Source organism: Triturus cristatus, chromosome 1_2 (assembly GCF_964204655.1).
Source record: "Triturus cristatus chromosome 1_2, aTriCri1.1, whole genome shotgun sequence".
Taxonomy (NCBI): domain Eukaryota; kingdom Metazoa; phylum Chordata; class Amphibia; order Caudata; family Salamandridae; genus Triturus; species Triturus cristatus.
Window position 1 is genome coordinate 628,173,213 of NC_140580.1, and position 25,690 is coordinate 628,198,902.

Consider the following 25,690-nt stretch of genomic DNA (forward strand, 5'->3'; position numbering starts at 1 on the left):
TAAGGGTAGAGAGAAGAAAAACAATCTATTTTAAATCGTAGCACAAAAAGGGTAGAATTTAAAATGAAACCTTTTTAATTGTCATGCTTGAGAGAACCTATATATTAACTATTTAGGTAGGTTGAAACCGTCACTCCCGTCAACCGGAAACAAGAGTGAGGGTGTTGTAGACAAATATAAGCACTACTAAGGCATCTCAATCATAAGACCAAAACGTTAGGTGCACCATGTTGCGGGGATTCTGCTCATGCACAGAACTATGCACAGGAAACCAGGACCTCAGTGAATTGTGGTGTACCAAAAAACTCACCTCAGTACCCAGAACCCCTATCTGACTCATCAGTGTCACATTCGTTCTCCGTATCATCTCGAAGCTACCAATGATTAGACAACCGAGAACAAGCAACTTAGAGTACTCTCAGGAATGGTGGGAATCAGGAACACCTTTTCGTTATTATTCTCATATTAGCCCCCAACAAGAGTAATCAAAGACACAGAAAAGTTTAAAATGTTTATTTTTAACTCCGTGCTCTAAGGTGGAGTACTTTGGCTAATATAAGCAGGCAATTGATTAATAACAAAACCATCAGCATTGTTACCATACCATAAAAAGTGAAGGGAGAAATCATATTAAAACGATAGTGGAAAACAAGTCCTATAATACTTTGTGAACCACCCTCCCTTGGCTAGTAAACTAGTTTTATAAACTAATAGAAGGTCTCTAGGTTTCTAGGTTTGAATGGGGAACGCCATACCTCAAAGATCAGCTTAGGTGAATCACATCACAGGATCAGCTCTGCTCTCTGTGTCTGGAAAGGTTTTCTCCAAGTGCCTGAATCATGCATGCAAGTGCAATATTAAAGGCACCTGAGTTTCAGATATTTGCAGCCGTGTGCGTGTTGTGTCTAGAGCGTGGGCCGATCAACCTGAATTCAACAGCATACATTGTTATTTGCCCTTGACGGCTTCTGCACACAGTGTTCAGACTAAGGTCGCGGTGCACGTCTAGGGATGTGAACAACAGACCGTTCTCATGTGAAGAAAAAGCAAGCAAGCAGTTTTACTTGTAATTACAGCTACCTGTAGTGTCGTGTGCAAAAGCAGCAAAGTTGCAAGATGGCGTTATACATCTAAAGCGCTTATGGCAACATAGCAATGTGTGTAGATAAAACCCCGTCTCCACTACAGTGTACCGTACACATATGAATAAAAAGAAATATATATGAAAATTCCATGCGATGATGTCGTAGAGTGAGAGCTTTTTAATTGCTCATAAGAATGGGTTCACACAGATTCAAGGCAGCCTGTAGCTTATTATTTATTTTTATATCACGTGGACTGGGAGGAGTGAGTGCCTGAATACCCCTCACGTTAGCACAGACTTGGCCTGGAGGCATTGGAGTGCATAACAATGCAATACAGTAGTTGGAGTGAGAATCACCAGGATACAACGGGAAGAAAGTGACAGACGGAAAAGCGATGGGTGGGCACAACGTACTTGATCGGTGCTCCTCTGCGGAAAAACAAAAGTGAGCTATTGCTGCAGAACCAAATAGGAGGCAGCAAAGAAGAGCCACACAGGAGTTAAATGAATGGTAAGTAGCAGGCGGGAATAGAATGGTATCATTGTTTACAGCATGCACGTTGGCAAGGCTAGAAGTAGAAAAAATGACTATCCATCACTAGACAGCAAGAGGGCAATGTTCATACTATTACTTCTAGGACCAAGGTAGTGTTATTATGCAAAATATTTAACCCAAAATACCAGAAAAGATGGTTTCCGGTTATTTAAAAAAATGTTATGTAAAAAGTACATAGTACAGCAGGAAAAATAATGTTTTTTCACTGGCCAAACTACAGGAAAGAAAATTGTTGCATGATATTCTAAAGGAAAACAGAATATAAAACAAGTGGAGGGGATGGTTTAAAGCCGTGCACAGTGAACAGTTCCATCCGACTAATTTGTGCCCCTCTGCTTTCTGTTTGTGCTTAACTAATTTTCTGGTCTCCGCTAGGAGCTAAAGCCTGCTCCCCAGAACTTAGTCACATGTCCACAATTAAATTGCATTTGGTTAAATTTAATTTGGAGCCTTGGTTATTCCGGAAGTAGCCTTACTTAATATTAGGAGAGCAGTTTTGATCCCAGGATGAGTAAAACATTAATGAATTGACACATTACAAGTCCCTGCTACAGCTTAGTCAGTAAATTAAACACTCGCTGAAGTGGTTATCTACAGGCCACAAGCTCAAAGCCCTACAAGGATGGCAAAGAAGGCTGATTAATCCTTTCATTTTTAGTTTTGATCTCATGTATAGACCAGTGCAAGGAAGGTTCTTGGAGCCACAAGTGTGGTCCAAAAACAAAATATTACTTAATTATAACATGGAAGCGGCAAAAGAAGTGCAAAAAGAGTGTAGTGTCGACCAGAGGAAAAGTACCATAAAGAATGCATTTAGGGTTTAACCTCAGTGTTGTACCATTTGAGGTTTCAACTAAGGCACTCATTACGACTCAATCAAAAGTGGTATCTCTGTGGATTACCACTCTGAATGGACTTAAGACAACCAATGTACTCTCACACAGTAATCCTTGGTACAACAGCACAGGACTTGCTTTACCTGGTGCTGACTTGCACCTGGTAAAACCATGGGCAGAGCCTCTGGATATCATCATAGCTCAGCCTCCACCTGATAGCTGGCATTTAGGCATGAAAGCATGGAATGCTTTTCAAATGTAGCAACAGACTGCTCCTAGGCAGCCTATTTCCCCTACCCATATCCCGCAGTGATTTATTCTACGAATATGGCTCGTTACTACGCGAGTCACTACATTGCGTGGCATTACAACACGGTTGTTACAACGACCGCGTTGTTACCTCGCAATGCCATTACTAAGCAAACCATTACATTTGCAGTAGATGGCACGCTAACATTAGAAATGTATAATTCACTATTCCAACTCCAGCCTACGCAACAGTCGAGAAGGTGTTGGAATCGTAAACTGTACTATTCCTTATGTTAGTGCGCCATGTACTGCAAGTCGATGTAATGACTTGCGTAGTAATGGCATTGCATGGTTACAATGCGGTCGTTGTAACAACCGCTTTGTAATGGCATTACGGTGTAATCATCGCGATGTAAAGTTTGCTTCCCGTATTCTCTTTACCACCTACTTAGAGCAGAAAATTGCCTGTAATATTGCTCCAAATTGAAATATGGATGCTGTTTTAAGCTGAGTAGACTCCATTCGGGGCCAATAACTTGAGCAAGCCAAATTTAGTTCTAGTGAAACCTGCTGAAATCTTACATTCTTCCCTGTATCTCTGCCCCAAAATCCTTACTACTTGTAATGAGGCCTCAAATGTTTTCACTGTAGCAAGATTATTCCATGAATCCTGCTTGATAGTTGGGCGAGAAAAATGTCCAAAGGAATTTCATCAATTTAGGCTAAATTGGCCTAATTGCCTAGTAGATAGTACCCCCCTCCCCATGACACAACCCTAAAAAGGAATAAAAATGAATCTCTGTCTCATCCTTTACAAAACGCTGACCAAATTCAAGTCTTTCTCTCGTACTGTTACAAAGCATCAAAAAGACATACAGTTAAGAAATAAGAGGGTAAGTTTAAAAAAATGCTATTAAAAAAACAAAAACCCAGTAGGTATTTTAAACTGGAAAAATTAGAAAAGGAAGTTCATCAAATCAGTTTAATGATTCCAATGAAAGTAACAGTGAGTGCATTTTAACATGACCCCCTATGCAATCCACCCAAGGGAAAAGGGAAAAAAGATGATAATTTATTTAGGAAAATTAATTTGACCTGTTAGTACACAGGGTCAGAAGGAGGTAGTGGTTAACCAATTGCAAAAGAAAAATCAGTTTTGGAATTAGCCTCTCTCTGGAGCAAAAGTTATCCTGCTAGCTGGAGCTAGAGCTTTCCTCCGCAGAGCGCTATGGGTTAAATGTTTAGATCTTAATAGTGAAGAAAAGAGACATAATTGAAAATGCTTGATGCAATGTCATCTGATGCATCTCCTCACCAATTTACTTTTTTCAGCTTTTATACAGCATTTTGTCAATGGTCAGGGAAAGTAGATTCAGCCAAGCAGTGCTCAATGGTCTCAGATACAGCTTGCAGCAAATTGCACTTGTGAGGGCAGCAGAAATAAATATCTAGCTGGAACAGAGTGCTGTTGCAAGTAAACACTATAGTATCCCTGCTGAATAAATGCACGCTCTACATTGTCTTTCAATGGAAGTCATATTTTGTCTAGATTTGTTAGGAACTTTACAGCTATAGCAGTGCCAAATCAGCTGCTGGTATTTTTTGGAATTGCATATGTGCAAAACAGGCTTGAATATTCAGACACAAACCTCTTCCATCCTCCTGCAAATGGCCATCCAGAACAGAAGTTGCACTTACTACCCAGAGCAGTGAGTTTACATCTGCAGGTTCTCATCTCTCAGCTTTCATTGGATCCTACACCTACAAAGTCATGCAGACTTTTAAGAACTTCAATTTCCCACACCAGGCAGGTGCATTGAAACCCCGAGGGATGCTGAAATTCTAACCATAAGATTATTCATCCTTCTTCATATTTGAGCGGTTTCCCTTCATTATTTGAGATGCCCCTGAAGCTGGTTGTATCATTCATCCCCATTCATGGATGTCTGATCCGACCTAACATTAGAATATCAGCTGCACTGAAGGCCAGTAGACTGCTCTGTTTCAGTCACAAGAGGCTGCATTCTGCCCTATCCTTTAATTTGGAGCTGAGCCTAGTCTCTCTTCATAATATAATAAGCCCCTGAGCCTGGCTGCTCATGCTCATCTCTGCACCTTACACTGTCTTACCTCAGCTGACCTCAAAATAGTGTCTAGACCATATCCCAGATGGCTTATGCTTTTTCTGCCCTTAGAGGCACACTGTGTCACTGGAATCAAGCTATATCTGGCTAATGAGAACTAAATAGGGAAAAGCCGGTCCTAGGTAGTTTGGGCTGGACTGTTCCCATTAGAGCAGGGTCAAGATTGATATGCATATGAGTGGGTCCAAACTGAAGTGGCATGGTGTGCAAAACAGCAATGGCCTGGGATCTAGCACGTGTAATTACCAGTGGCTCCACTCATCCCGTTTTGGATACTTTAGTGAGGCGGCATCATTCTCCATCAGATGACCTTCCACGTTTACTTCACCAACCATTAGCCTTCCAGGTTTGGCTGACCTGGTGACGTGACTGGATTCACATGCCACCACCCATGCTCTCCAGTCAGGATCCCCTGGTGTCCACCAAAATCTTTGGAGGAAACGACAAATGTGATAAAAGTGACCCTTAGATAACTGAGGGGGAATAAATCCTGTGGTAAATGAAGGGTGAGTCACATTTCTGACATGCACAAAAACATCAGATACTGCAGACCTCCATATAATGAATAACCTCTATATTCTCTACATAATAGCGATCTGTCAGGAATGGAAAGGGAAATTTTGTGGGGCTAATAAAACTATTGCATATACTGTCCTTGTGCTGTAAAGAACTTAATAATATAATGCCATTGGTATACTATTTTCTCCTGGAGCACTTGTTGGAAAGGAGTGTGGTGGAGACTGTACCCACACAAGAGCGCTGTTACACCTGTCACCCATAGGATGGTTTTCCCCCAAACATTTTGCTTTTCTCCTCCATTTTTGTTTATCTTGTTTTTGCAGGCCTTAGGACTCTTAACAGTGCTAAAGGACTTGTCCTCTCCCTCCTAAATATGGTAACATTGGCTTATAGCCAATCGGCATATTAGGTTTGCTTATAAGTCCCTAGTAAACTGGTATACCACATTTACCGAGGGCTTGTAGATTAAATGCTACTGCTGGGCCTGCAGCACTGATTGTACAACCTACATAAGTAGCACTTTAAAAAACATTTCCCGGGGGGCTGCTAGAAGGCACCAAGATGGCGGTGTGATATTTTAGCTCCTGGGGCTGGAGCATACGTTGCCTACTTCTCAGCTTCTTTAGATCCAGTAGCGTCAGCATTGCCCAGATATCTCAAATCTGTTGCGGCAACAGGTGTCAGCATGGAGAAATGCAAGAACATTGTAATGGGTCACCCTTTGACTGTTTATATGCCACAATGTGGTGGAAGCCGCCTAGTTTCAAGTAGTATTCTCTGCGCAGGTAGCCAAATTGATTGCTCTTACACGAGAATGCTGTGCTTCAGACCAGCTGAGGATAACAATATTCACAGATTGCCAGTATGGCTTTGGTATTGTTCACGACTTTGGAAAGTTGAGCTCTCAACGGGGATTCATGACCTCATCAGGGTCCCTCATCCGCAATGGAGAAAATGTGAGAAAACTGATAGAGGCTCTACAAATGCCTAACCAGATTGCTGTTGTCAAATGTTCTGCCTATTTTAAGGGAAACGATTTTGTCACAGCTGGGCATCATTATTCAGATGAAGTTGTACGTTGTTGTGCCCTAAATGTTTGCGCATTCAATGGAAAATACACATATGAGTGAGCAGATGAAACCAATTTCAACCTTTTGATGACCGTTGCTAATACGTGGGACGAAGTGAAGAGCTTGCAAGAGGAAGTTACTAATGTAGAGTAGCAGCATTGGACTAGAGCAGGATGTGTGAAAGGAGATTTATTTATTTATAAGGTTTTATATAACACGAACAAGATCCTGAAGGATATCAGAGTGCTTTACAAAGGAAGGAAGGATATGAATCCAATATCGCCAACAGGAAAAGATTACACAACAGGAGTACTCGCATGAGTACAGGACAAATAATTTAAAAAATCCCAAACAAATGAACCAAGGAGAGTAGTTCCATAAACGGGTATGTAGCAAACCACGAAGGGGAACACAATGCGGAATAGAAGAGCATAGATCCAATATCGGCTTTAAGTAGGAAGAACACACAACAGGAATACTCGCTTGTTTCCCAAACAAGAGAATCAAGGAGAGTAATACGATAAGCATGAATATAACGGGCTACGAAAGGGGACACACAATGTGGTAAAGAAGATCATCATCGCATGAGGGTACAAAGGTTGTAGGAACAATGATTTCAAGCAAGTGATCCTGGCCCAAGTGAAGGTAAGAATGTGTTCATTAAGAATCTTTTGGCTTGCAGTTTGAAAGCAGTCGTTGAGGAGATTCTGCGCACTTCCGGTGGAAGAGAGTTCCAAATCCTTGGGGCAGAGCCGGATCAAGGCTCGGAGACTGGTTCTCTTTTTGCTAAGGATGGGTGGTTTCAGGAGGAGAGTGATAGAGCTTCTTGAAGCTCTCCCACCGCAGGATAATTCAAGCTTTTGCGCTAGGTACCTGGGAGTTTTGAAATGCAGGGTTTTGGGCGCTAGAACAGCAATCTTTAAATGAATTTGAGCGTCATAGGGAACCATTTAAGAGATTTTAGGATTGGGGATATGTGCTCACTTCGTTTCATACCAGTGACCAGCCTGGCCTGGTGATATTTGGGTTTCAGGAGATTGGAGACTAGTAGTGCCCAATAGTTTTCTGCCACAGATGGTAAGACATTATCATGGGTCAACACATGTAAGAAGAGACGCCATGGTGAGGTTGTTTAGACAAACCTGGTTTAGCCCAAAGTTTCGAGCGATGGCTGAGGCATTGTGTCTTAGATGTGTGACCTGTCAACAAATGAATGTGGGGGAAAGGACTGCTGTTACATTGCTTCACATAGGGAGATCTGGAGGTCCTTTCAACAGGATGCAATTGGGTTTTGTTGAGATGCCAGTATGCAATGGGTTAAGACACATTTTAGTTGTGGTGTGCCTTTTCCCACGCAGGGTGGAGGCTTGAGATGGAGGTCGATAGCCTTACAGTAGCTAAGCAGTTATTGAGGAAACTCATTCTGAGATTCAGATTTCTAACCTCTTAAGAATCAGATCGAGGAACTCATTTTAATAATGAGGTTCTGAGAATGTTATGTACAGCATTGCAGGTGGAGCAGAGATTGCATTGCAGTCATCAGCCAGAAGCTTCAGGCATAGTGGAACAGGTCAATGGCACTCTGAAATCAGAGTTAGCTAAAGTGTGTGCTTAGACATGTCTGAAATGGACTGATGCTTTGCCTATTGTGCAGATGAGTCTTTGCAGTGTACCTCATCAAAGGACAGGAATGTCACCCCATGAGATCATCATGGGAAGAGCTATGCAATTGCCTGCTGTGCCTGCAAATATGTTTGTAAACATCACAGATGATTTGGTGCTCGACTACTGTAAAGGATTGACTGATGTGGTTCATTCTGTATCCCACCAAGTTGAAGTGGCTACAGCTTCGCCACCTCAGGAGCAGTGTCATGACCTTAGCCCCAACACCTGGGTCGTTGTGAAAACGCAGGTGAGAAAGAACTGCCCAGAGTCCCATTGGCATGGTCCGTACCAGGTGACCTTGGCTACTAAGATTGCTGTGAAGTGTGGTGGCCTTCCTAACAGGGCGCACGCATCCCACACTTGTAGGGTCCTGTGTATTCTTGGTGAAGCAACAGCGCCTCTCCCAGATGAGATGTCAGAAGTGGACAAAAGGCCACAGGAAGAAGTCAGCCAAGCTGTAGGAGACCAGACAGAGCCTGAGACAGCACTAGAATGATCTGAGAGGGGTTCAGATGAGTCAGAAGCTGAAGCTGACTCAGAAGAAGCTGATACAGTGGCGGCGAATTAGTCCGATCTGGACCCCAATGAAGGAACTAGTGCTGTAGGACTACGAGTGGGAGTGGGAGTGGAAGAAAGCTGGCTAAGAAATCAAGTGAGGAGAAGACTGAAATTATCTTCTGAACGAACACTTGAACCCATAGCTGAATCATCTGGATAATCCAAGTTGAGCGAAGGCGAATGTAAATGGCCTGACCTAAGAAGGTCCAAGAGATTAAGGGTGCCGTGTCAGAGATATTCTCCTCCTGAGTGGACTTATCTTGCTACGGGTGACAGGGAGGTTGAATTTTGATGATTCTAGAATAATAGTGGAGATTCATCTGAAGCTTTCAGAACTTGATCTGAACGTTCTTCTTACTTTTGAACTACCTTGCCCAACAAAATTGAGTGCGTTAGTACACTTAGTACTGAATGAAGCTGAATTTCCCTATCTGGATTCAGGGAAAAATTCTGTGCTCGTTAATGGATTGAATATAATGATATTAGAAATGCTCATTAATGAACCTGGTCCCTTTATCATCAGAGATGTTGAATGAACTTTGTTGAGTTGCTTAAAAAGATTACCTGGGCCCAGGTGGAAGAAATTCGGGTTTCAATCTAGAAGAACACGGAATAGGGCTAAGGAAGCCTCATGAAGATCGTACATACATTTGTAAATAAAATGTAAATAGATAAAGATTGATTTTTCTGTTTGCCCAGGTGGAGACAGGCAGAAAAGATTCTATTGCTGCTACTTCTCTACCAACCTGGTCTGAGTCCAAATGGTATGGAAACTAATAAATATAATCATAGATGTACAAACATAATAGGTGTACTAATAACAATTATAGTTTTGAGGTTAATGATACTGCTTGTATGATTATATTCAGAATACACTAGCACTGGAGAAGAGGAACATATCCTAAGTGGATATCATCACACAACATAGATGGAGATTTATACTCATTAAGAGAGCAGGATATACACGTACATTTATCTAGAGGAGATTACACATTAAACTCTTACACTAGGTTGCTTTATGCGTATATCGATACAATGGAAGTCAGATATTGCTATGCTTGTATGCAGTAACCTCCTTCAGTAGCTGAAGGCATTACTTACCATCAGATACCATTGACACATGGTATCATTTATAGTTTACTGCTGAGTCTTTTCTATGGAAAGGGTCATTTCCAGTACTATAATTCTAATTATGATTTAGTTCTTTTATATTTATTTTTATCTTCTATTCAAACACTTGAATAGACATTCATATGCTTAGTTTACTGAAACTGCCAGGAGATATTTTGACCCGGTTAAAACATTAGACACTGCTTATGCAAATAGGCGCAATTTAACCTATGTTCTCACGGACACTGAAATTAAATTCTTAAATCAAGTAGAAGGTATCTATAGAGTAGTAAAGACTAATGGAACTAAAGAGACACATTTTCCCATTTGATCAGAAGAAGAAAAGGATCATCAGACAGCAGGGAAGAAAGGAGCATTGACATTAGAATGGCAACACCAAGGAAAGTTGTGCACACCAAATGATAAAATTGAATATGATTCTATTTTTCTAGGGAAGAATAAATGTGATCATACCTTTGAGATCAGAGGATCTTGGAAGTTGTTTTTGGATGGTGGCGATCCTGTGATTACTGGAGCTTATTTTGAGCGAAAAATACTTATTTCAAATTGCCCAATAAATGGAATCTTACATGTTGTGTAGGAGTAGTATTTCCAAAGATCTATCATTTAGAAAATTTTTATCATCCAGTTTGGGAAGAAAAATTTTGGTCCAAACGAGAAGGTAGTGTTTGGAGAAATTGTGGGAGCTATTTTTGATACTAGAATATCAAATGTAGAGGTGATACCGAATGACATTAAGACTAGAAAGTTATCTACTGTAGTTGGTAAGTTATCCACTAATACTGCTGGAGCTCTATTGCTTGTAAAATACTGAAATGGTTGCTATTATGGCTATGGTTTTGCTGGAGCGATTAGCTTTAGAGATTCTGCTCGCAAAAGAAGGCAGAGTCTGCCGGATGTTGAAGGTTTAACAATTTTGTACTTATATACAAGATGCAAGTAAGGATTTACAGGTATATATAAATAATATTACTGACATGTAAAGGGAATAGAGTGGATTGGCAACCACAGGTGTTTGGGATTCAGTTAGAAACATATTTAGTGCTATAGGTAGAGAGTTTGCGAACTTGGGAAGTAGTATATTTGGATCCATCTTGAAGCCTCTATTGATCACTGCTCTTTGTGTTGTGGTTGTAATATTGACAGTGAAAGTGTACAGGAGATATATGGCAAAGATAGGATTATCCTGTAAAAGAGAAGATATAGAGATGGAGAAGAATCAGAGTGATTGATACAAAGAAATGAAATCTTTGGAGGAATTCAGATGAAAGACAATTGCCACAACAAGGGTCTAGATTGGTTCATCTGATAAAATCAAAAGATAAAATTAAGAGATTATGTGATGGCTTGATATGCCATCAGAGGGGCGATTAGAGCAGTGCAATTTTGATCCTATCCGAAGATACTGTAGGAGTGCTTCATAATCATGTGTACTCAGCATGCAAATATATTTTCTGTGTGATTAATGTTACTAAGAAAAGGTGGGGTATTGTATGTGATTAATGAAGGTCTTTGTAACATTAACATATCAATATTTTAGGAGACGTTAATGTTTAGATGTGTCTCATTGTGAAGCTGGTGAAATAAAGGGAACATGTTGACAAATGTTTAGGCATTTATACGTTTAGCAAGAAATGATATTCATGTTGATGTATATGAAATTATATATTATTAACATTTGCAATTTATTCATGCAGTAAGAAGTTGCATTTGCTATTTATGTAGAAATGTGCACGTATTTGTAATCAATGCGCACTATTAAGTTGACATAATTCTTGGACCTTGAGAACTGTCAGTATGAGCTGACGTTTAAAGTCTAATAATAATTCATATTTAACTTTCAATGTAGAGTGTATTTGCTTGTATTATTGTTCTACTGCAGGTGCAGACAAAGCCTTGTTAGCTAGAAAGAAGGTTTTTTGTTTTAGCTAGATAACGAGGTATGACAAGATGGATCTTGGCAAGAAGAATTGCAGTAATGAGCAAGGAGGCGAGTTCTAATTGAGGAGGAGAAGAATAGCCAAGCATACATGAGGTAGCAGCTTATCGATGTGGGAAAGGTGGTGCCAGTAACCAATTTGTGCTGGAATCGTGTAAAGGTACTGGAGACAAACACATGACTTACCTTGAGGGCAACTAATTGCTGTAACATAGTGAGGGTCAGTGAGACATCTTAGGATTTCATGAGGTACAGACTTCTGCTTCTGCTATGAGTGGCTTCATGCTACTTGACCCTTGGTTGGAGTTTCTTCCACTGAAGTCTCTATCAGCTGACACCTTTCTAAATTTCATTCTATTCAATATTTCTTAGTTTAGGGTTGACCCTTTAAGGCAGTGTAGGGAGAGATATAGCGTATTCATGCTTACCTTTGAGAATCATTTGATACAAGTTAATACTCAGGTCTTGTTCCTGATTACTTGCATCGTCATAACAGAATTGGTTGTATGCCTTTTGTTATATAGGGTAAATCTCTTCAGGAGGTTTGTATTAATTCTGTTTGTTCTGTATTTCTATACTGTGATGTTAAGATTGACATATATCAATCTATTTCTGAATTTAAAATTAAACCTTACTAATCTCAGCTTTAGTTGTCGAGTAGATTATTGTGTGACTATATTGGTTATATTGTATTGAACTAAATTTGTGATTGATTCCTTCCTCTTACCTCACAAGCAGCTAGAAAGACCATCTGGTTGAGTAGAAATGTTTAAGTGGGCCCCTTGTTCTCTCATGCCTTTTCACAAAAAAATATTCTGTGCTTAACTAATATGCTCAGAAAACCTAACCATCTGGGCAAAGTAGAAAGTTCAAGGGTGAAGGTTCAAAATTTCATTTCATCTAGCCCGAAAATTAATCCATTTAAAGAACATACACATATATAAGACATGACTAGACAGAAAATATAATAAATCACGACCATACCAAAACAGTCACTACTTTGAGTGTCAGTCCTTGCAAATCGTTGTTTAGCTGCGTCTCCTGCAGACTCCCGTTCAAGCCCCTTGAAGAGTCCCATGTTGCTAACTGAAAGTGAAAAAAAATGTGTCAATATTTACATAAAATCACAAGCACAGATGCAAAAACAACTAATTTCTGTAAGCAATATCAGATGCTAATGTCATTTTTGTACAAAGTTTGTATGTTGGACATTAGGAAATTGCAGTTCGATAGATAGGTATTTGGACTAGCTTTACCAAAGGGCAGTCCATGCAATGCCCACACTTGTGTTTGCATTTTTATGATATAATTTAATGTAACTATCTTTTGTCACTTTCATGTCCACAAGAAGATGAAAGTATTTCACAAGTCACCGCGAGTTTCTTTTCATTGTACGGCATGATGTAGGTGACGTACAGCACATTTGTGTACCTAAGTGCTTAAAAGGCATCATCTGTTATTTCAAAATGCAGATCCAGGTTCATGGTTTCTGAATATGCACACATTCAAACTGCGTCCTACATCCATGAAATACCTGAGAGAATTGTGGCTTTTCCACAATGTTAGGTTTATGTCTAAGGGCAGGAAGATGATGGTTTTGAGGGGAGGGACCAGGAGCTGGCCTGTTGGGCACTTTGCCACTGCCAAACCTGCAGTCTTGAAATGGCCAGTATGTGGGATGTTTTTTATGTCCAAAGACCTTCCCACAAAATGGCCCTTTCAAGCTGGCCCATCGGGCTGTACCACAGTGTCTGACAGGCAGCGGTGCATCTAGGCAGTTTTCCGTCCATGGCGGTCCCTGCCTGTACCGCCCCGCGTCAAACTCATGTAAGAGCAGGGGGAGTCCACCGCTCCTAAAACCCCTCTCTTCGCCACTGCTGACAAGCCAGTCCAACACTGCGATGGGTTGACATTAGGAAGCTAGATACCTTCAAAACACCTAATGTTAAATCACCTAGGCAAATTGAACATCTATTTACTTATGCTTAAAGCGTGATGATTGTTGGATGCTCAATAGGCACCTTATTTTCCAGTTCATTTTCAAGGACTGAGGATTTTGCTAAATTTGTGTGCGATTTCCTCTGGAAGGGCCTCTGGAGGGGCCAAACAGAATCACACTAATTCTTTACTGACAGTTTGTGAAAGGTGTAAGCTGCTACAAATCATGGAAGCAAACTCCAGAGCCAAGTACAATGTGCAACTGGCTTCTAAATTTGCACTGGATACAGGATTACTGGCCTAACTGCAATTGGGGTTAACATGGTAACTGGGAATTGAATCATTCTTCACATCCAATTTGCACTCACTGGGGCAGAATCACAAAAGTGGTTTTCAATCAGCGATACTATGGATCAGAAAATAAGCAGATTCTGTGTACACTTCCATTCACAAAACTGTTTTGCGTGGGTGTGAAATGTACTGCATGGGCTCAGCTTATATTGCAGCGACGTATCTGACCTCAATGTAATTTTTGTATGGTTATTTAACAGGCATAGATTCCTTTACATCCTACTTTCCCAGACCAATGCAATAAATGTCCTTGGCGCAGCTCTTCCCCTAAGATTCACAGATGCAGTGTTTTGTCAGGGGAAGCTATAATGCAGGCATGTGAAAGAAATATCCTTTGTTACATCACAGTATTCAATGGATTACAAAATATATGAGTGGCAAAATATAAATTTACATTCTCATGACTATCTTAAAAGTGCGAATACAAATGTAATAATTGGCATGTATGGGCCTTGTAGGGCTTGCATTTGTTTGTGTCCTCCTCCAGGTGAATTCGGTACAGACAAGGGCATAGTAACTGGGGCAGGAACAGAGGAGTTTATCCCACCTCCAGATTTTGGAGCAGGGTGAAGATTAAACATTGGCAAACAGAACATGTCTAAAGTCATTCTACAAATCATCTAGGTCTCCTTGAAACTCTGTAACCTGAGGAGGAAACTCTGTGGGTGCTGCAAGGCCTCGTAGCATTGGTAATACTTTAATTGTGGTCACTGACCTGTTGAGCTTCTCCTAAAATCCTTCTGTTTGTCAAGTCAGAAGAGCCAAAAGAGTTGGGGAAAGCAGTAGATGCTATTTTATGTTAATGTTACCAGAGGGGGCTGGCGAAATTTGAAAGTGCTGCGGCCAGAACTTCAAGATGCACTTTAAATGTGAAACATGCATATCTTTACAGATTCTGTTTTTCTCTGTGCTCGGATTTCCTATTAAGGACTTGAAAACAGCAATGAAGCTGCACTTTCGGTTTCACGTTTCCATATCTGCTTAACTTGGTTGTAAAAACAGTTTCACCCTATTTTTCTACCGTTAGTGTGAGTTCCCAGCACAGCTGAAAAATGTTAGCCTGTTTTTCATTGAAAGTGTTGGACTGCAGCAACAATAAACACCAATCAACTGGTGGGTGTTGCTGAAGTCAGGGGTGGCTTACATCTGCTGAACTAGCAGTGCATGCTAGGCACTAACCCATTTAGTGGATACAGTTTTAAAAGTAAATAAAGGTGTAATAAAACCACACACTGGAGTCGACTGAGCCCGGGTAATATGGAGGGCTGTTCCTCAACATACAAGACAACATGCTTGCTCTTCAATGCACCTGGATCAATAGAAACTGAAATTCAGAATGGTGGCCTCTTTCTGAAGCCTGCCCCTTAGCTTTAGAAAGTTTAACCAAATATTGGCTGATATTCGAGGAGGCGGAGACCTCACTAAGCTAGTCACCACCACTCCTTCCTTCAACTCATCAGTCTGCTATACCTTTGCTAGAAAGCAGGGCCGGACTGGCCGTAGCAGGCACCGGGCGTTTTCCCGGTGTGCCACCAGAGTGAGTGCCAGTTTTGGGTCCCCGGGGGGGGGGGGGGGCATTTTTGTTATTGGGAGCCAGCAATATCGGTACCCCGTAACAAAATCGGCCGAAACGGGCCCTAGCAAACAGCTTGGCCGCACCCCCCACCCACTCTCCCGGGGGCCAGCCGAGAAGTTTGCAAGGGCCGGTTTCGGTTCCCAGTCCGGCCTTGCTACAAAGGAGTTCTGCTGCCCCCCGCCCCCACCAGGCCACCACAGAAGTAAATGCTTAAAAGCAACCCTAGTCATCACTGCTTAACCTAGCCTTGCCAATCACTGTGATGTCACTGCCCTGGCTTGTCTCTCCAGTGCCAGAGCTTTCTCGACTAGGGCATGTACAGGGCTTTTTTTTCCTAGCACCAATTCTGCATTCAAAGAATTAAAACAATCTAGGCTTAAACATCACCAACATCTGGTAGCTAGCTCGTTGTGCTAAGCTGCTCGAATTTTATTCTCCTCCTCCCCAATGATGGCAGGGAAATGCCCATCATGCCCTTAAGCATCAGTCTCCCATGAATGTTACTTCTGGCTCACTGACTTGAAAAAAAGAAAAATTTTAGAAGAAGCTCAACACCTCAATGAACTCAATTAACTAATTAGTAAAAAACAAGAGGTTTTGGAGCATCCATAGAGTTTGCTCCTTGGGTTACAGCTCTTCAAAGAGATATGTATAAAGTGCAGTATGATTTAAGACTGGCATTTTCTGATGCTGTGTTTGTCTATCTCAAGATTCGAAAAAGAAAATCACACCTTAAAACCTTTTGACTGCACATGTCTATATATGTTTATAGTGTCAGTTTGAATTAAGCAGAGATAAGTGTATTTACTGAACTCCATACACTTAGGGTGACCAACTGGCATGGGTGCAAATTCAGGACAGTGAGTGTAACTATTCAGGACGAAGGGTCAAAATTCAGGACAAAAGTTCAGGCTAAAAGGTCAAAATTCAGGACATAATTTGGGACAAAATGTAAGTTTTACAGACACATCAGAGGCGGTCACAATATTACATAAGTAAATAGACCACTAGCACAAGTCAAAATAAGTTTATATTAGGTTGAGATAACCTTGCACTGCATCTGTTGGGTGTGCAAGTGAAACTTAAACACCTGCGTTTGTAAGTTAAAAAAAAAAGAATTAAGAAAAAGATCAAAGCTGAAGATCTTACATGCCCCCTCTACCCCATTGAAAAAAAACACATGATCCGATCAATCAGCCCAAGGGGATGTTGTAGTAAGTATCGTAGAACTTAAATCGTCCCATGGGCGTGTGGATGGGACTTTTGATGCGCACCACATTACCCATACAGATTTTAAGGGACACAGCTTTTTTCATATCATCAAAATAGGTTTTTTGTTGTTCTTGAGCCTTGTTAACATTTGATCTAACAAACTCATCCACATCATCCATGACATTCATCTTGACCCACTTGGACATCCAACCTGGGAAAACTTTGGAGGAGGGCATCCTTCCCCTCAAATGTTCAAAAGGCGAAATCCTAGTGGAAGAATGAGGAGTAGTGCGGTAAAAACAAAGTATCAAACGTACAGCATTTTGTACCACACACTTGCTGGCAATAGCTATTTGTGCGCAATTGTTCAAACCTCTTTTCATGCGCTCAACCAGCCCGTTGGCTTGGGGGTGGTAAAGCGAACTCTTGTGGTGCACAATTCCCCCTTGTAAATGTGTATGTACTTGTATAGCGCACTGCCACCCCCAACGGGGGGGTATCCTGGCGCTTTTACTCACACCGCTGGTGAAGCCAGGCATCCCAGCGCTGCTGGGGCCGTTGTGGAGACTAAGCATGCTATTGCCCAGAGTTGCAGCGTGGGACCCATGATTAGAATAGGTACCGAGGCGAGAATTATCAGGTCTGAGGAAATTGAATCCAAGACCCGCCGAGGCGGGGGATTGATCTCTGGTCCCGGGCCAGAACTCTGCATCAGGGTCTGCCGCTCTAACCATTGAGCCACACTTCTCCTCTTGTAAGAGAAAACTTTGAAACTCAGAGCTGACGAATTGTACACCATTGTCTGAAACAATAGACGAAGGAACCCTTCTCTTAAGAAGACGTCTTTAAGAAAATGAATGATGTTCTTGGAGGTAGGCTCACTCATGAACCAAATTTCAGGTCATTTGGAGTAGTAGTTAATGGCGACCACAGCAAACCTAGAGGACACAGGAAGTAAGTTGAAAGGGCCATCCAGATCAACACCAATCTTTTCCCATGGCCTACTCAAGAAATCAACGGGTTGCATGGGAGGGGACCTCACCTTGAAACCTTTTTCCGCACATCCACAATTAGGCATCACAAAGGGTTCTGACTACGGGTGCTGGGAGAACCAGAAATCAACCATTGCGAACCACTACTGATGTGATGTGTACAAGCTAAGGGAGCTCGGGCTGGGGCAGGGTAAACATTAAAATAATAACAGCACAAATGCAGAACTTTGCACTATTGGAGCAAAATAAATAAATAATAAAGGACAATTGTATTTGTACCATTATCACTGCTTGTGTGACAGTGTAAGAGGCTAAAGAGGCTAACAGTGGATGCACCTGGGTAACATGCTCCAAAATGAAACCTACACCTCCCCAGAGCTTAGCCCCTGGTGAGGTGACAGGAGCCCATAAACAAAAGGAGTTTGCCATGCCCTGGGCTCTGGCAGGAGGATGCCTTGCAAATGCTGTTACTGAGCAGAGAGGCCCATTATCACTCTATATGTGATAATTAGGTCGACATACAGAATGATAATGAGCCGATAGCAACCTGTGTCAAGTTGGGGAGAGACTGCTGAACGCACTTAAGATCACAGCAGGAGCCCTGCAGTGAGGGTTACAGAACTCTCAGGCTGCTTGCCGGGGGACAGCTCACTCCAAAGTGTGAAATTACGGACAAAAGGCGTCTGTGAAAGAAATCCTCATGGACAACGGACAAGAGGCCCAAATAACGGGCAGTTCGTGAATTTTACGGACGGTTGGTCCCCCAACATACACTAAAACTAATTGAATAATGATAACTGACCACCAAGCACTGAACTTTGGTTTTAAATAGAAAAAAGATGGATGGAACTCTACTGTCTTTAAACTACACAATATGTAATCCTGAGGTCAAATCCCAGTTTCACCAAATTGTGTAATCCAAGGCTTATTGCTTTACTTTAGTGTGGATACTTTTCCTTAGCCATCAGGTTTGACAGCACAGCGAAGTGATTTAGTACAGGATCTGTGCTATACAAAACCCTCACTTATATATGGTGAATGTAAAGTAATTGAGCTTTACATTTGAGAACAGTATTGGCTATATAAATAGAGTACAAGACAAACTGACATATTTTTGGTAACCCATGGCAACGTCATCAGGGCGTGCATTCTTCAATGATTCATGTTTAATAAAATATTACTTTCAGTAAATGTCACTCGATTCAGCAATATAATCAAATGCACTTAAATGAAAAACTAAAATATTTTCAAAATATTTTTTACATTTTAAAATAATCATCATTGTTTTCATGACATTTGTTGCCTGAATTACATATTTTGCTGACTGGGCTTGTGCTTTGACTCTTGGAGCCAGGTCAGGCATCTGACTTGGATCTCTTTATGGTTGTCCGTGTCTCCCTCAGAAATCTAAGGGCAGATTTACAAGAACTGGCGCTAATATGCAGAGATGCGCCAGTTAATTTGCGTGACGGAAAAATAGCCATGCGCCACCATGTATTCGCCGCATTTACAATGCGGCGCACCGTGGCGCAGGGATGGAGAGATGCGTGACGGATCTTTTGTCCGAAAGGCAACGCATTGTTGGAGTCGTGTCGTAAGCACGACGCAACTCCAGCAATGGTTAGGAATGCCTAGTCCCATCATGATGCGTCACTCCTTATGCCTGTTTCAAGCAGCCGCAAGGTTTTGACGCAGTGGTGTTGTAAAAGTGACAGTGAAATCTAGATTTCACTGCGTTACTTTTGCGAGGCTTCCTTGCGACGGAACGCCCACCCTGCATACTTTATACCTGACGCAGGGATAATGTAGCTCAGGGCTTTACAACGTGACGCATCTCTCTAGATGCATCACATTGTAAATATGTTGCATCGTGGCGCATTGTTTACGACGCCGCTGTGTCACAGAAGTGACGCAACAGCGGCGTAAAGTTGGCGCAAGGGGCTTGTAAATCTGCCCCTTAGTGTCTACTATATTATTGGGTACAGAAGCAATCTCACATCACCATATCTACGTGGTGCCTGGAAAGCAATTTATGGCACAGGTGTGGGAGGATCATCTCTGCTTTGCAAAGCATAAAGGGTATGGCGAAAACTGCAAATATGGCATTTAGGTTTGCAGCCTGGTCCTGTTCCTGCCCGGAGGTCCTAGCAGTGAATGGTGATCTAGTGCAAAATAAAGTTAAACGCAATGCCCATTCATGTTTGTCAAAAATGTATGGATTCATTCTTGTGAATTATAGCCAATTGGTAGTTTCAAAAAAGGGTATAGTATGTGTGAAAGGGGGTTTGAAATGATTACAAAACAGATGTGGATGATATTTCTTTGGAAAAATATTTTCTAGGTGAAGAAAAAAGGATGGTGTTAATTTCTTGTCAGTATATGATTGGGCACGTGCACAGACATCTGTTGCTTTCATAAATTGAGGTACATTGACAATAGTATTGCTGGGAATGAGGGAATTCCCCAAAAGAACTACTTTCATTAATCAATTGGTGTATCTCTCTTACATGCAGTGTTCCTATAGCCAGTTGTGAGTCAATAGCTTTTCACTAGTGTAAATTGCTTCTAAGGGACAACCTAGTACCAGACAATTAAAATGATGCTAATTTCTTCTTGTCTACTAATAACTGCTCACTGATCTGTAATGGAAACTTAAGTTCAATCTGAGTGGTCAAGAACTGTATGGATTTTGAAATACCAAATATTGAAAATGGTTAATGTAATGTACGGTTTTAAGACATATATCAATCACTACTATGGAGAAAGATGTATATAGTCTTGATAAAGTGTCTCAGTACAGTTTCCTGTTTCCTGCTCCTCTTCCGTCATTTCGCATGATATTAGCAAATTAGTTTCTAAAATGTTAGCTCTATAATTATGTACATTAATTCTGCATTGCACTTGAGAAAGAGACGTGCTCTGCTTTCTTATGTGCCAATAATATGCACAATGATTTGATGTAAAGGCCCTCTGCGTGTCTATGAAATCATATTAAGTAAAACAGGAATTAGTCAACAGCTTATCTTTAATTCAGAAGATAGGCTCAAATAACCCAATATACAACTAAGGTATAGATATAGTTATATTCATAATAGAAGGTATACATGGGAGCATGAGGTATAATTTAAATTGCATATTATCAACAAAATGAAGGAAAGCAGAAACACCACTTTAAACATAATATATGCACTTTGGTTTTTATATAGTGTAGTCTGTCATCATACTTTTTTGTGCAGGATCCCTATTAAAAGGTTACTATTGCAATCAAGGATTAGTCATTATTTACTGAGTTATTGTACTTAGCGGCAGAAACACTAAGCATTTTATTGGATAGAAGCTTTCCAATTCCTCATTTGCGACTGTAAAATATTTTTTTACTATGTATTAATCCCATTCTAGAAGTATGAAATGTTTTCCTGACTCCTAAAAAGGGATCTCACATGTATTCTAATTCGGTATCTGGAAGAGGCATATTGTAAGTGTTCCTTCCTAATGCCAAATCTGCACCATAATTATCACTATTTTGCAACCAAAATCCAGCCACAAAACATTTACATTTTACCGACACCTGAAAGGAAATGGTAATGTATTTGGAAAAAGGAAGGGATTGTCTTGGAATTCCTTCTCCTTTGTGAATGGAATATGCAATGCACACTGACCACTGACCACTCTCAAACAAGCAAAAACAAACCCAAAAAATATTGACTATGAAATGCAGCCCTAGTTACATTAAGGAAAATGGACTGCATTTAGCAACAAAAAGAGTTATTTGTTTAAAAGGATCACAGACATGGTGGTCTCCTTGCAGGCCACCATCTGTATCATAAAGTACAAAGGAGACGGACTCAACTGGTCTCCTTTTCCTGACGCGTAGCGGCTGCAGGCTCCCCAGAATCATTCCTGCTGCAATCGTGCCGCATCCACAAAACACATTTATACGACACACATTGGCTGTGTTTTCATCGTGTACCATAGAATATTGCCTACACGGATTGCTGTGGTATTTGAAACAAGAAGCTGGTCATTGTATACAGCCCTCTCTGAAGACTGCCTTCCCCTCACTGGGTTCCCGGATGGGGTTCCATGTGATTACCCCCCTTTTTCCTAGCTTCACTTCTCTTGGGAGCACTATTATCACTTGGACAGTCTAATCCTCCCTCAGATGGCCCTGCATTGATAGGTCCTGAGGATACCCCTTACAGCTAATGGGGTTGAAACGCAGTTGACAATATTGAAAGTGAACCATTTACCAGTCTCAATAATTATATTAGATGCCTGGGTTCATCTTGTACTAAATCATTGGTCGACTTTGTCATTATGGAAACCTTTTTTCTATGTCACAAAATGTCACGCACAGTGTTATGAGTTCTATGTTCCATGTTCACTTGGGGACACTATGCACCTATATTGAATCTACTGTAAATATTCATGTATTTAAATATTCTGAACTTACCAGTATTACGTTTTTTGACATCCTTCCTTTCCACAGGAACCACTGTTTCTGGTTATAGCGTACGTACCCTGGTTCCTTGTGAGTAGGGTGTCCCTTGTTGTCCTGACAGACCATCTGTATCATGGCCTTCAATCGCAGTGAGCCACAGCTTGCCACCTACCTCATTAAAATTTCTGAGGGACGTTGGATTGAGACACACTACAATTCAGAATTTTACAAATGAGCCTATTAGTATGTAGCTCACTTTGTAAAATTCTTTACTGGTCACACATTGCAACTAGTAATTTGTGGCCAACTATTCATAAATCTAGCTCTAGATAACAAGCTTCTCAATAAAGGTCACAAGATTGCATGCTTATAAAATAAATACTCCCACACTGACATCTGATACTGGTGAAGATCATCAATGTACACATCACAGAGAGAGTACGAACACACTATGAATTTCCTCTATATATGTCCACAACAATAATTATGATCCACACATTTCATTTTCAACAGAGTGTACTTAAGAAACTTTTGAACCTTTCTGACAATATTTGTATGAAGAAGTGATGTATTTGCAAATACTCTCTTGAGAACGAGATCTAAATGTGGGCAGTAAATAACTGATTTTTTGATTATAGACAATGGTTATTGAACTTATAGTGCTATGATGTTCATGTGTCAACACCTTGGCCTTAATATTAATACCACAAAAGCAATAGTCCAACCCACTGCACAATACAGCTTGCATTTAGGTATTAGATATTTAAGACTAAGGGCCTCATGTAGGTGGGCTGGCATTTACCACTTCATAAATACCGAATCATACCGATTCGGTATTTATGAAGTGGTAAATGCTATGTAGGTAATTGGTCGGTAAATATTACCGATTCGGAAAAATTCGGTAATTACCGAATCGGTATTTACCGATTCGGTAATGAGGCATACCTTCCCATTGATGGGAAGGTATGCCTCATTACCGAATCGGTAAATACCGATTCGGTAATGGGGGAGCACATGCAAGGGTGGCAGGGTGTCACATTGACACCCTGTTGCACCCCTGATTCGGCCATGTGTGCACATGTGGCACACATACATGCCCTGAGGGCATGTGTGTCTGCCACATTGCACACATCTACGGGCAAAATATTGCATTTACACACATATTCGTCATTTACCACCAACTATTAGTTGGTGGTAAATAACGAATCCCCAAACACACCACACAGTCCCCCTACATCTCATTTCTGTATTCGGAATTTACCGAATCGGTAAAATTACCGAATCGGTAATTTTACCGATTCGGTAAATTCCGAATACAGAAATTCTCCCCCTACATCTCAAAAGCCAAAATACCGGTCGGTAACGGTATAATTACCGAAAATCGGCCGTTACCGACCGGTATTTGGCTACCTACATGAGGCCCTAAATTACCTGGCAGAGCAATCTGCTTCGTAAATTTAAAACAATTTTTTTAATGGATTTATAAGGGATTCCAAGTGTAGTCAAGGAACTGTATGAAAAGGATTGATTACTATAAAGTTCTTCAATATGTAAAATGTTTATGCAGTAAGATGATGAAACTAGGGGGAAAATCCGCCTGTGTAAATCTGATGTCTGATGGCTAGTTTCCTGACTTTGCTAACTTTGAGGAATAGTTTAGGAAAGTATATGAAGTCTCAAGACCTAGGTTACAAAGGTGTTTTTCTGCTTCTCCTCTCGTCTTTAGAGCTGTCAATTTGTAGCAGTATCCCCAGGCACATATTAAGGAATGCTCTTATATGAAATGGTCTCATAGCTGCTCTGAAATTAGACTGGACTTTACATCATCACTCTCAGCAACTATTACAGGATACATCCCGAAAATCCCCTTTATTGCCCTACTCGTTTTTTGTATGCCTTTGTAGGAAAGTCTGATCGTATAATAGTGCCGTAACTCACAGGAGGAACTTAGATGAGTTTTCTATAAATATAGCACCCATCCCATGTGGTAAATTGAATATAGAATGGAAGACACAGCCTCTGGGGACTACAAGCCCAAAAATCACTTCAGATGTCAAGGAGGAGGTGGAGGTAGAGGCAGGGCCATATTCTTTCACGCATAATTTGAGACTCCCAGTGCACCGGATCTGAGTGGGCTGTGCCCCGGCGAAGTCTGGACGAAGGGTAGGCCCGTCTTTCGCTGTAATCACTGGGAAGAGGCTGGGCCACCCTCCTTGATTCTTTCAGTTGGATTATTTTGTCTCTCAGGTACTTTGTTAGCTGCAGTTTTTCATGCCCTTCTGCCGGTTCCATGTGGCTAGCTGGTCATTGTTTAATATGAGGCGTTTTATCAATTATTGGGTCACCCAAAGCATAGATACCTGGTCTTATTACTGTCTCTTTTGTCCTAAAGGCACTTTAGAGAAACATAATACTGCCTTTGCTCAAACCCAGGATCATGGCCATACAACTGCTGATGGATTTTTAGCACGTACAGTAGGTGTTATCTCGAAAGAGATCGGCCTGGCAGAGCAGCGGCTATTCCTCCCTGCTGATAGTACTGGAACATTTGTGGGTCCTCAACCACAGAGTAAGTCTTCATCTAGTGGGCCTGCTTCCTCTTCCTCAGTTAATGTACGAGTTAATGTACCAGAAACTGTGTGGGAGGGGTCCACCAATACATAAGTTGGCCAGCGGTCACCCGGAGTTGGCCCGTGTGTTAAACATAGAAAATGAGTGCAGAAGTCTAGGACTTTTGAGCCTGAAATTGTAATATCTGCAAATCAGGGCAGTAAGAGTGGAACCATGGCCACCTCAGACATCGTTTTTTACTCTTTGAGCGAGAGACTTAGCATTCTTTTAGAGGCAAATCTGTTCACCTTGCTTTCATCAAAAAATGTTTCAGCAATCTTGGGAGGGGTGCATGACGGGCTGTTAGTTAGCCATCTAATGCTAATTTAACCCATAACCCCCCTGATTCCCATAGTTCCTCCACTGGGTCAAATCCCAGTGGTATCATGAGGTGTTCAGGAACCAATTCTGGAATTATCTGTTATGGGGGGGAACAGTATCCCATTTCAAGAAAATGCCGGCCCGACCATTTGATCCCAACCAATAGTCATCCAGCCCCCTTTTCCAATGATTCCTCTGCCTAAAGACTTTTGTCCATATGTGGTGATGTTGGCCAATGTTCACAGTTTGGCCCCTGCTGTGATAGGAGTTAGGTGGTTGGACCCCTGCCAAAGAAGTCTCAATGGGATTGTATTATTGTAATCTTCCAGTGGTCGCATGTTGTGGGTAAGATAATATCTTAACCTAGTGCAGGAACGCTTTGTCCAGTCCTAAAAAAGTAATTACCCCAAGACTTCATCTAAAGTCACCTGGATCCCTCCTTGTCACAACATAATCCATGTAATAGCCCATTTTTAACGCTGTGTCATGGCAATCAAT

At 41.2% G+C, this 25,690-nt stretch overlaps 1 protein-coding gene across 3 annotated transcripts in view; it reads right to left on the minus strand.

Annotated features, from left to right (window-relative positions):
* Window positions 1-25,690, minus strand: part of GRID1 (glutamate ionotropic receptor delta type subunit 1) — a 2,258,979-nt gene that overhangs the window by 341,969 nt on the left and 1,891,320 nt on the right. For all 3 annotated transcript variants that reach the window (XM_085615050.1, XM_085615049.1, XM_085615053.1), the window contains exon 9: window positions 12,736-12,837. In XM_085615050.1, the coding sequence (XP_085471176.1) occupies window positions 12,736-12,837 (102 nt within the window). The remainder of the gene's footprint in view (window positions 1-12,735; window positions 12,838-25,690) is intronic.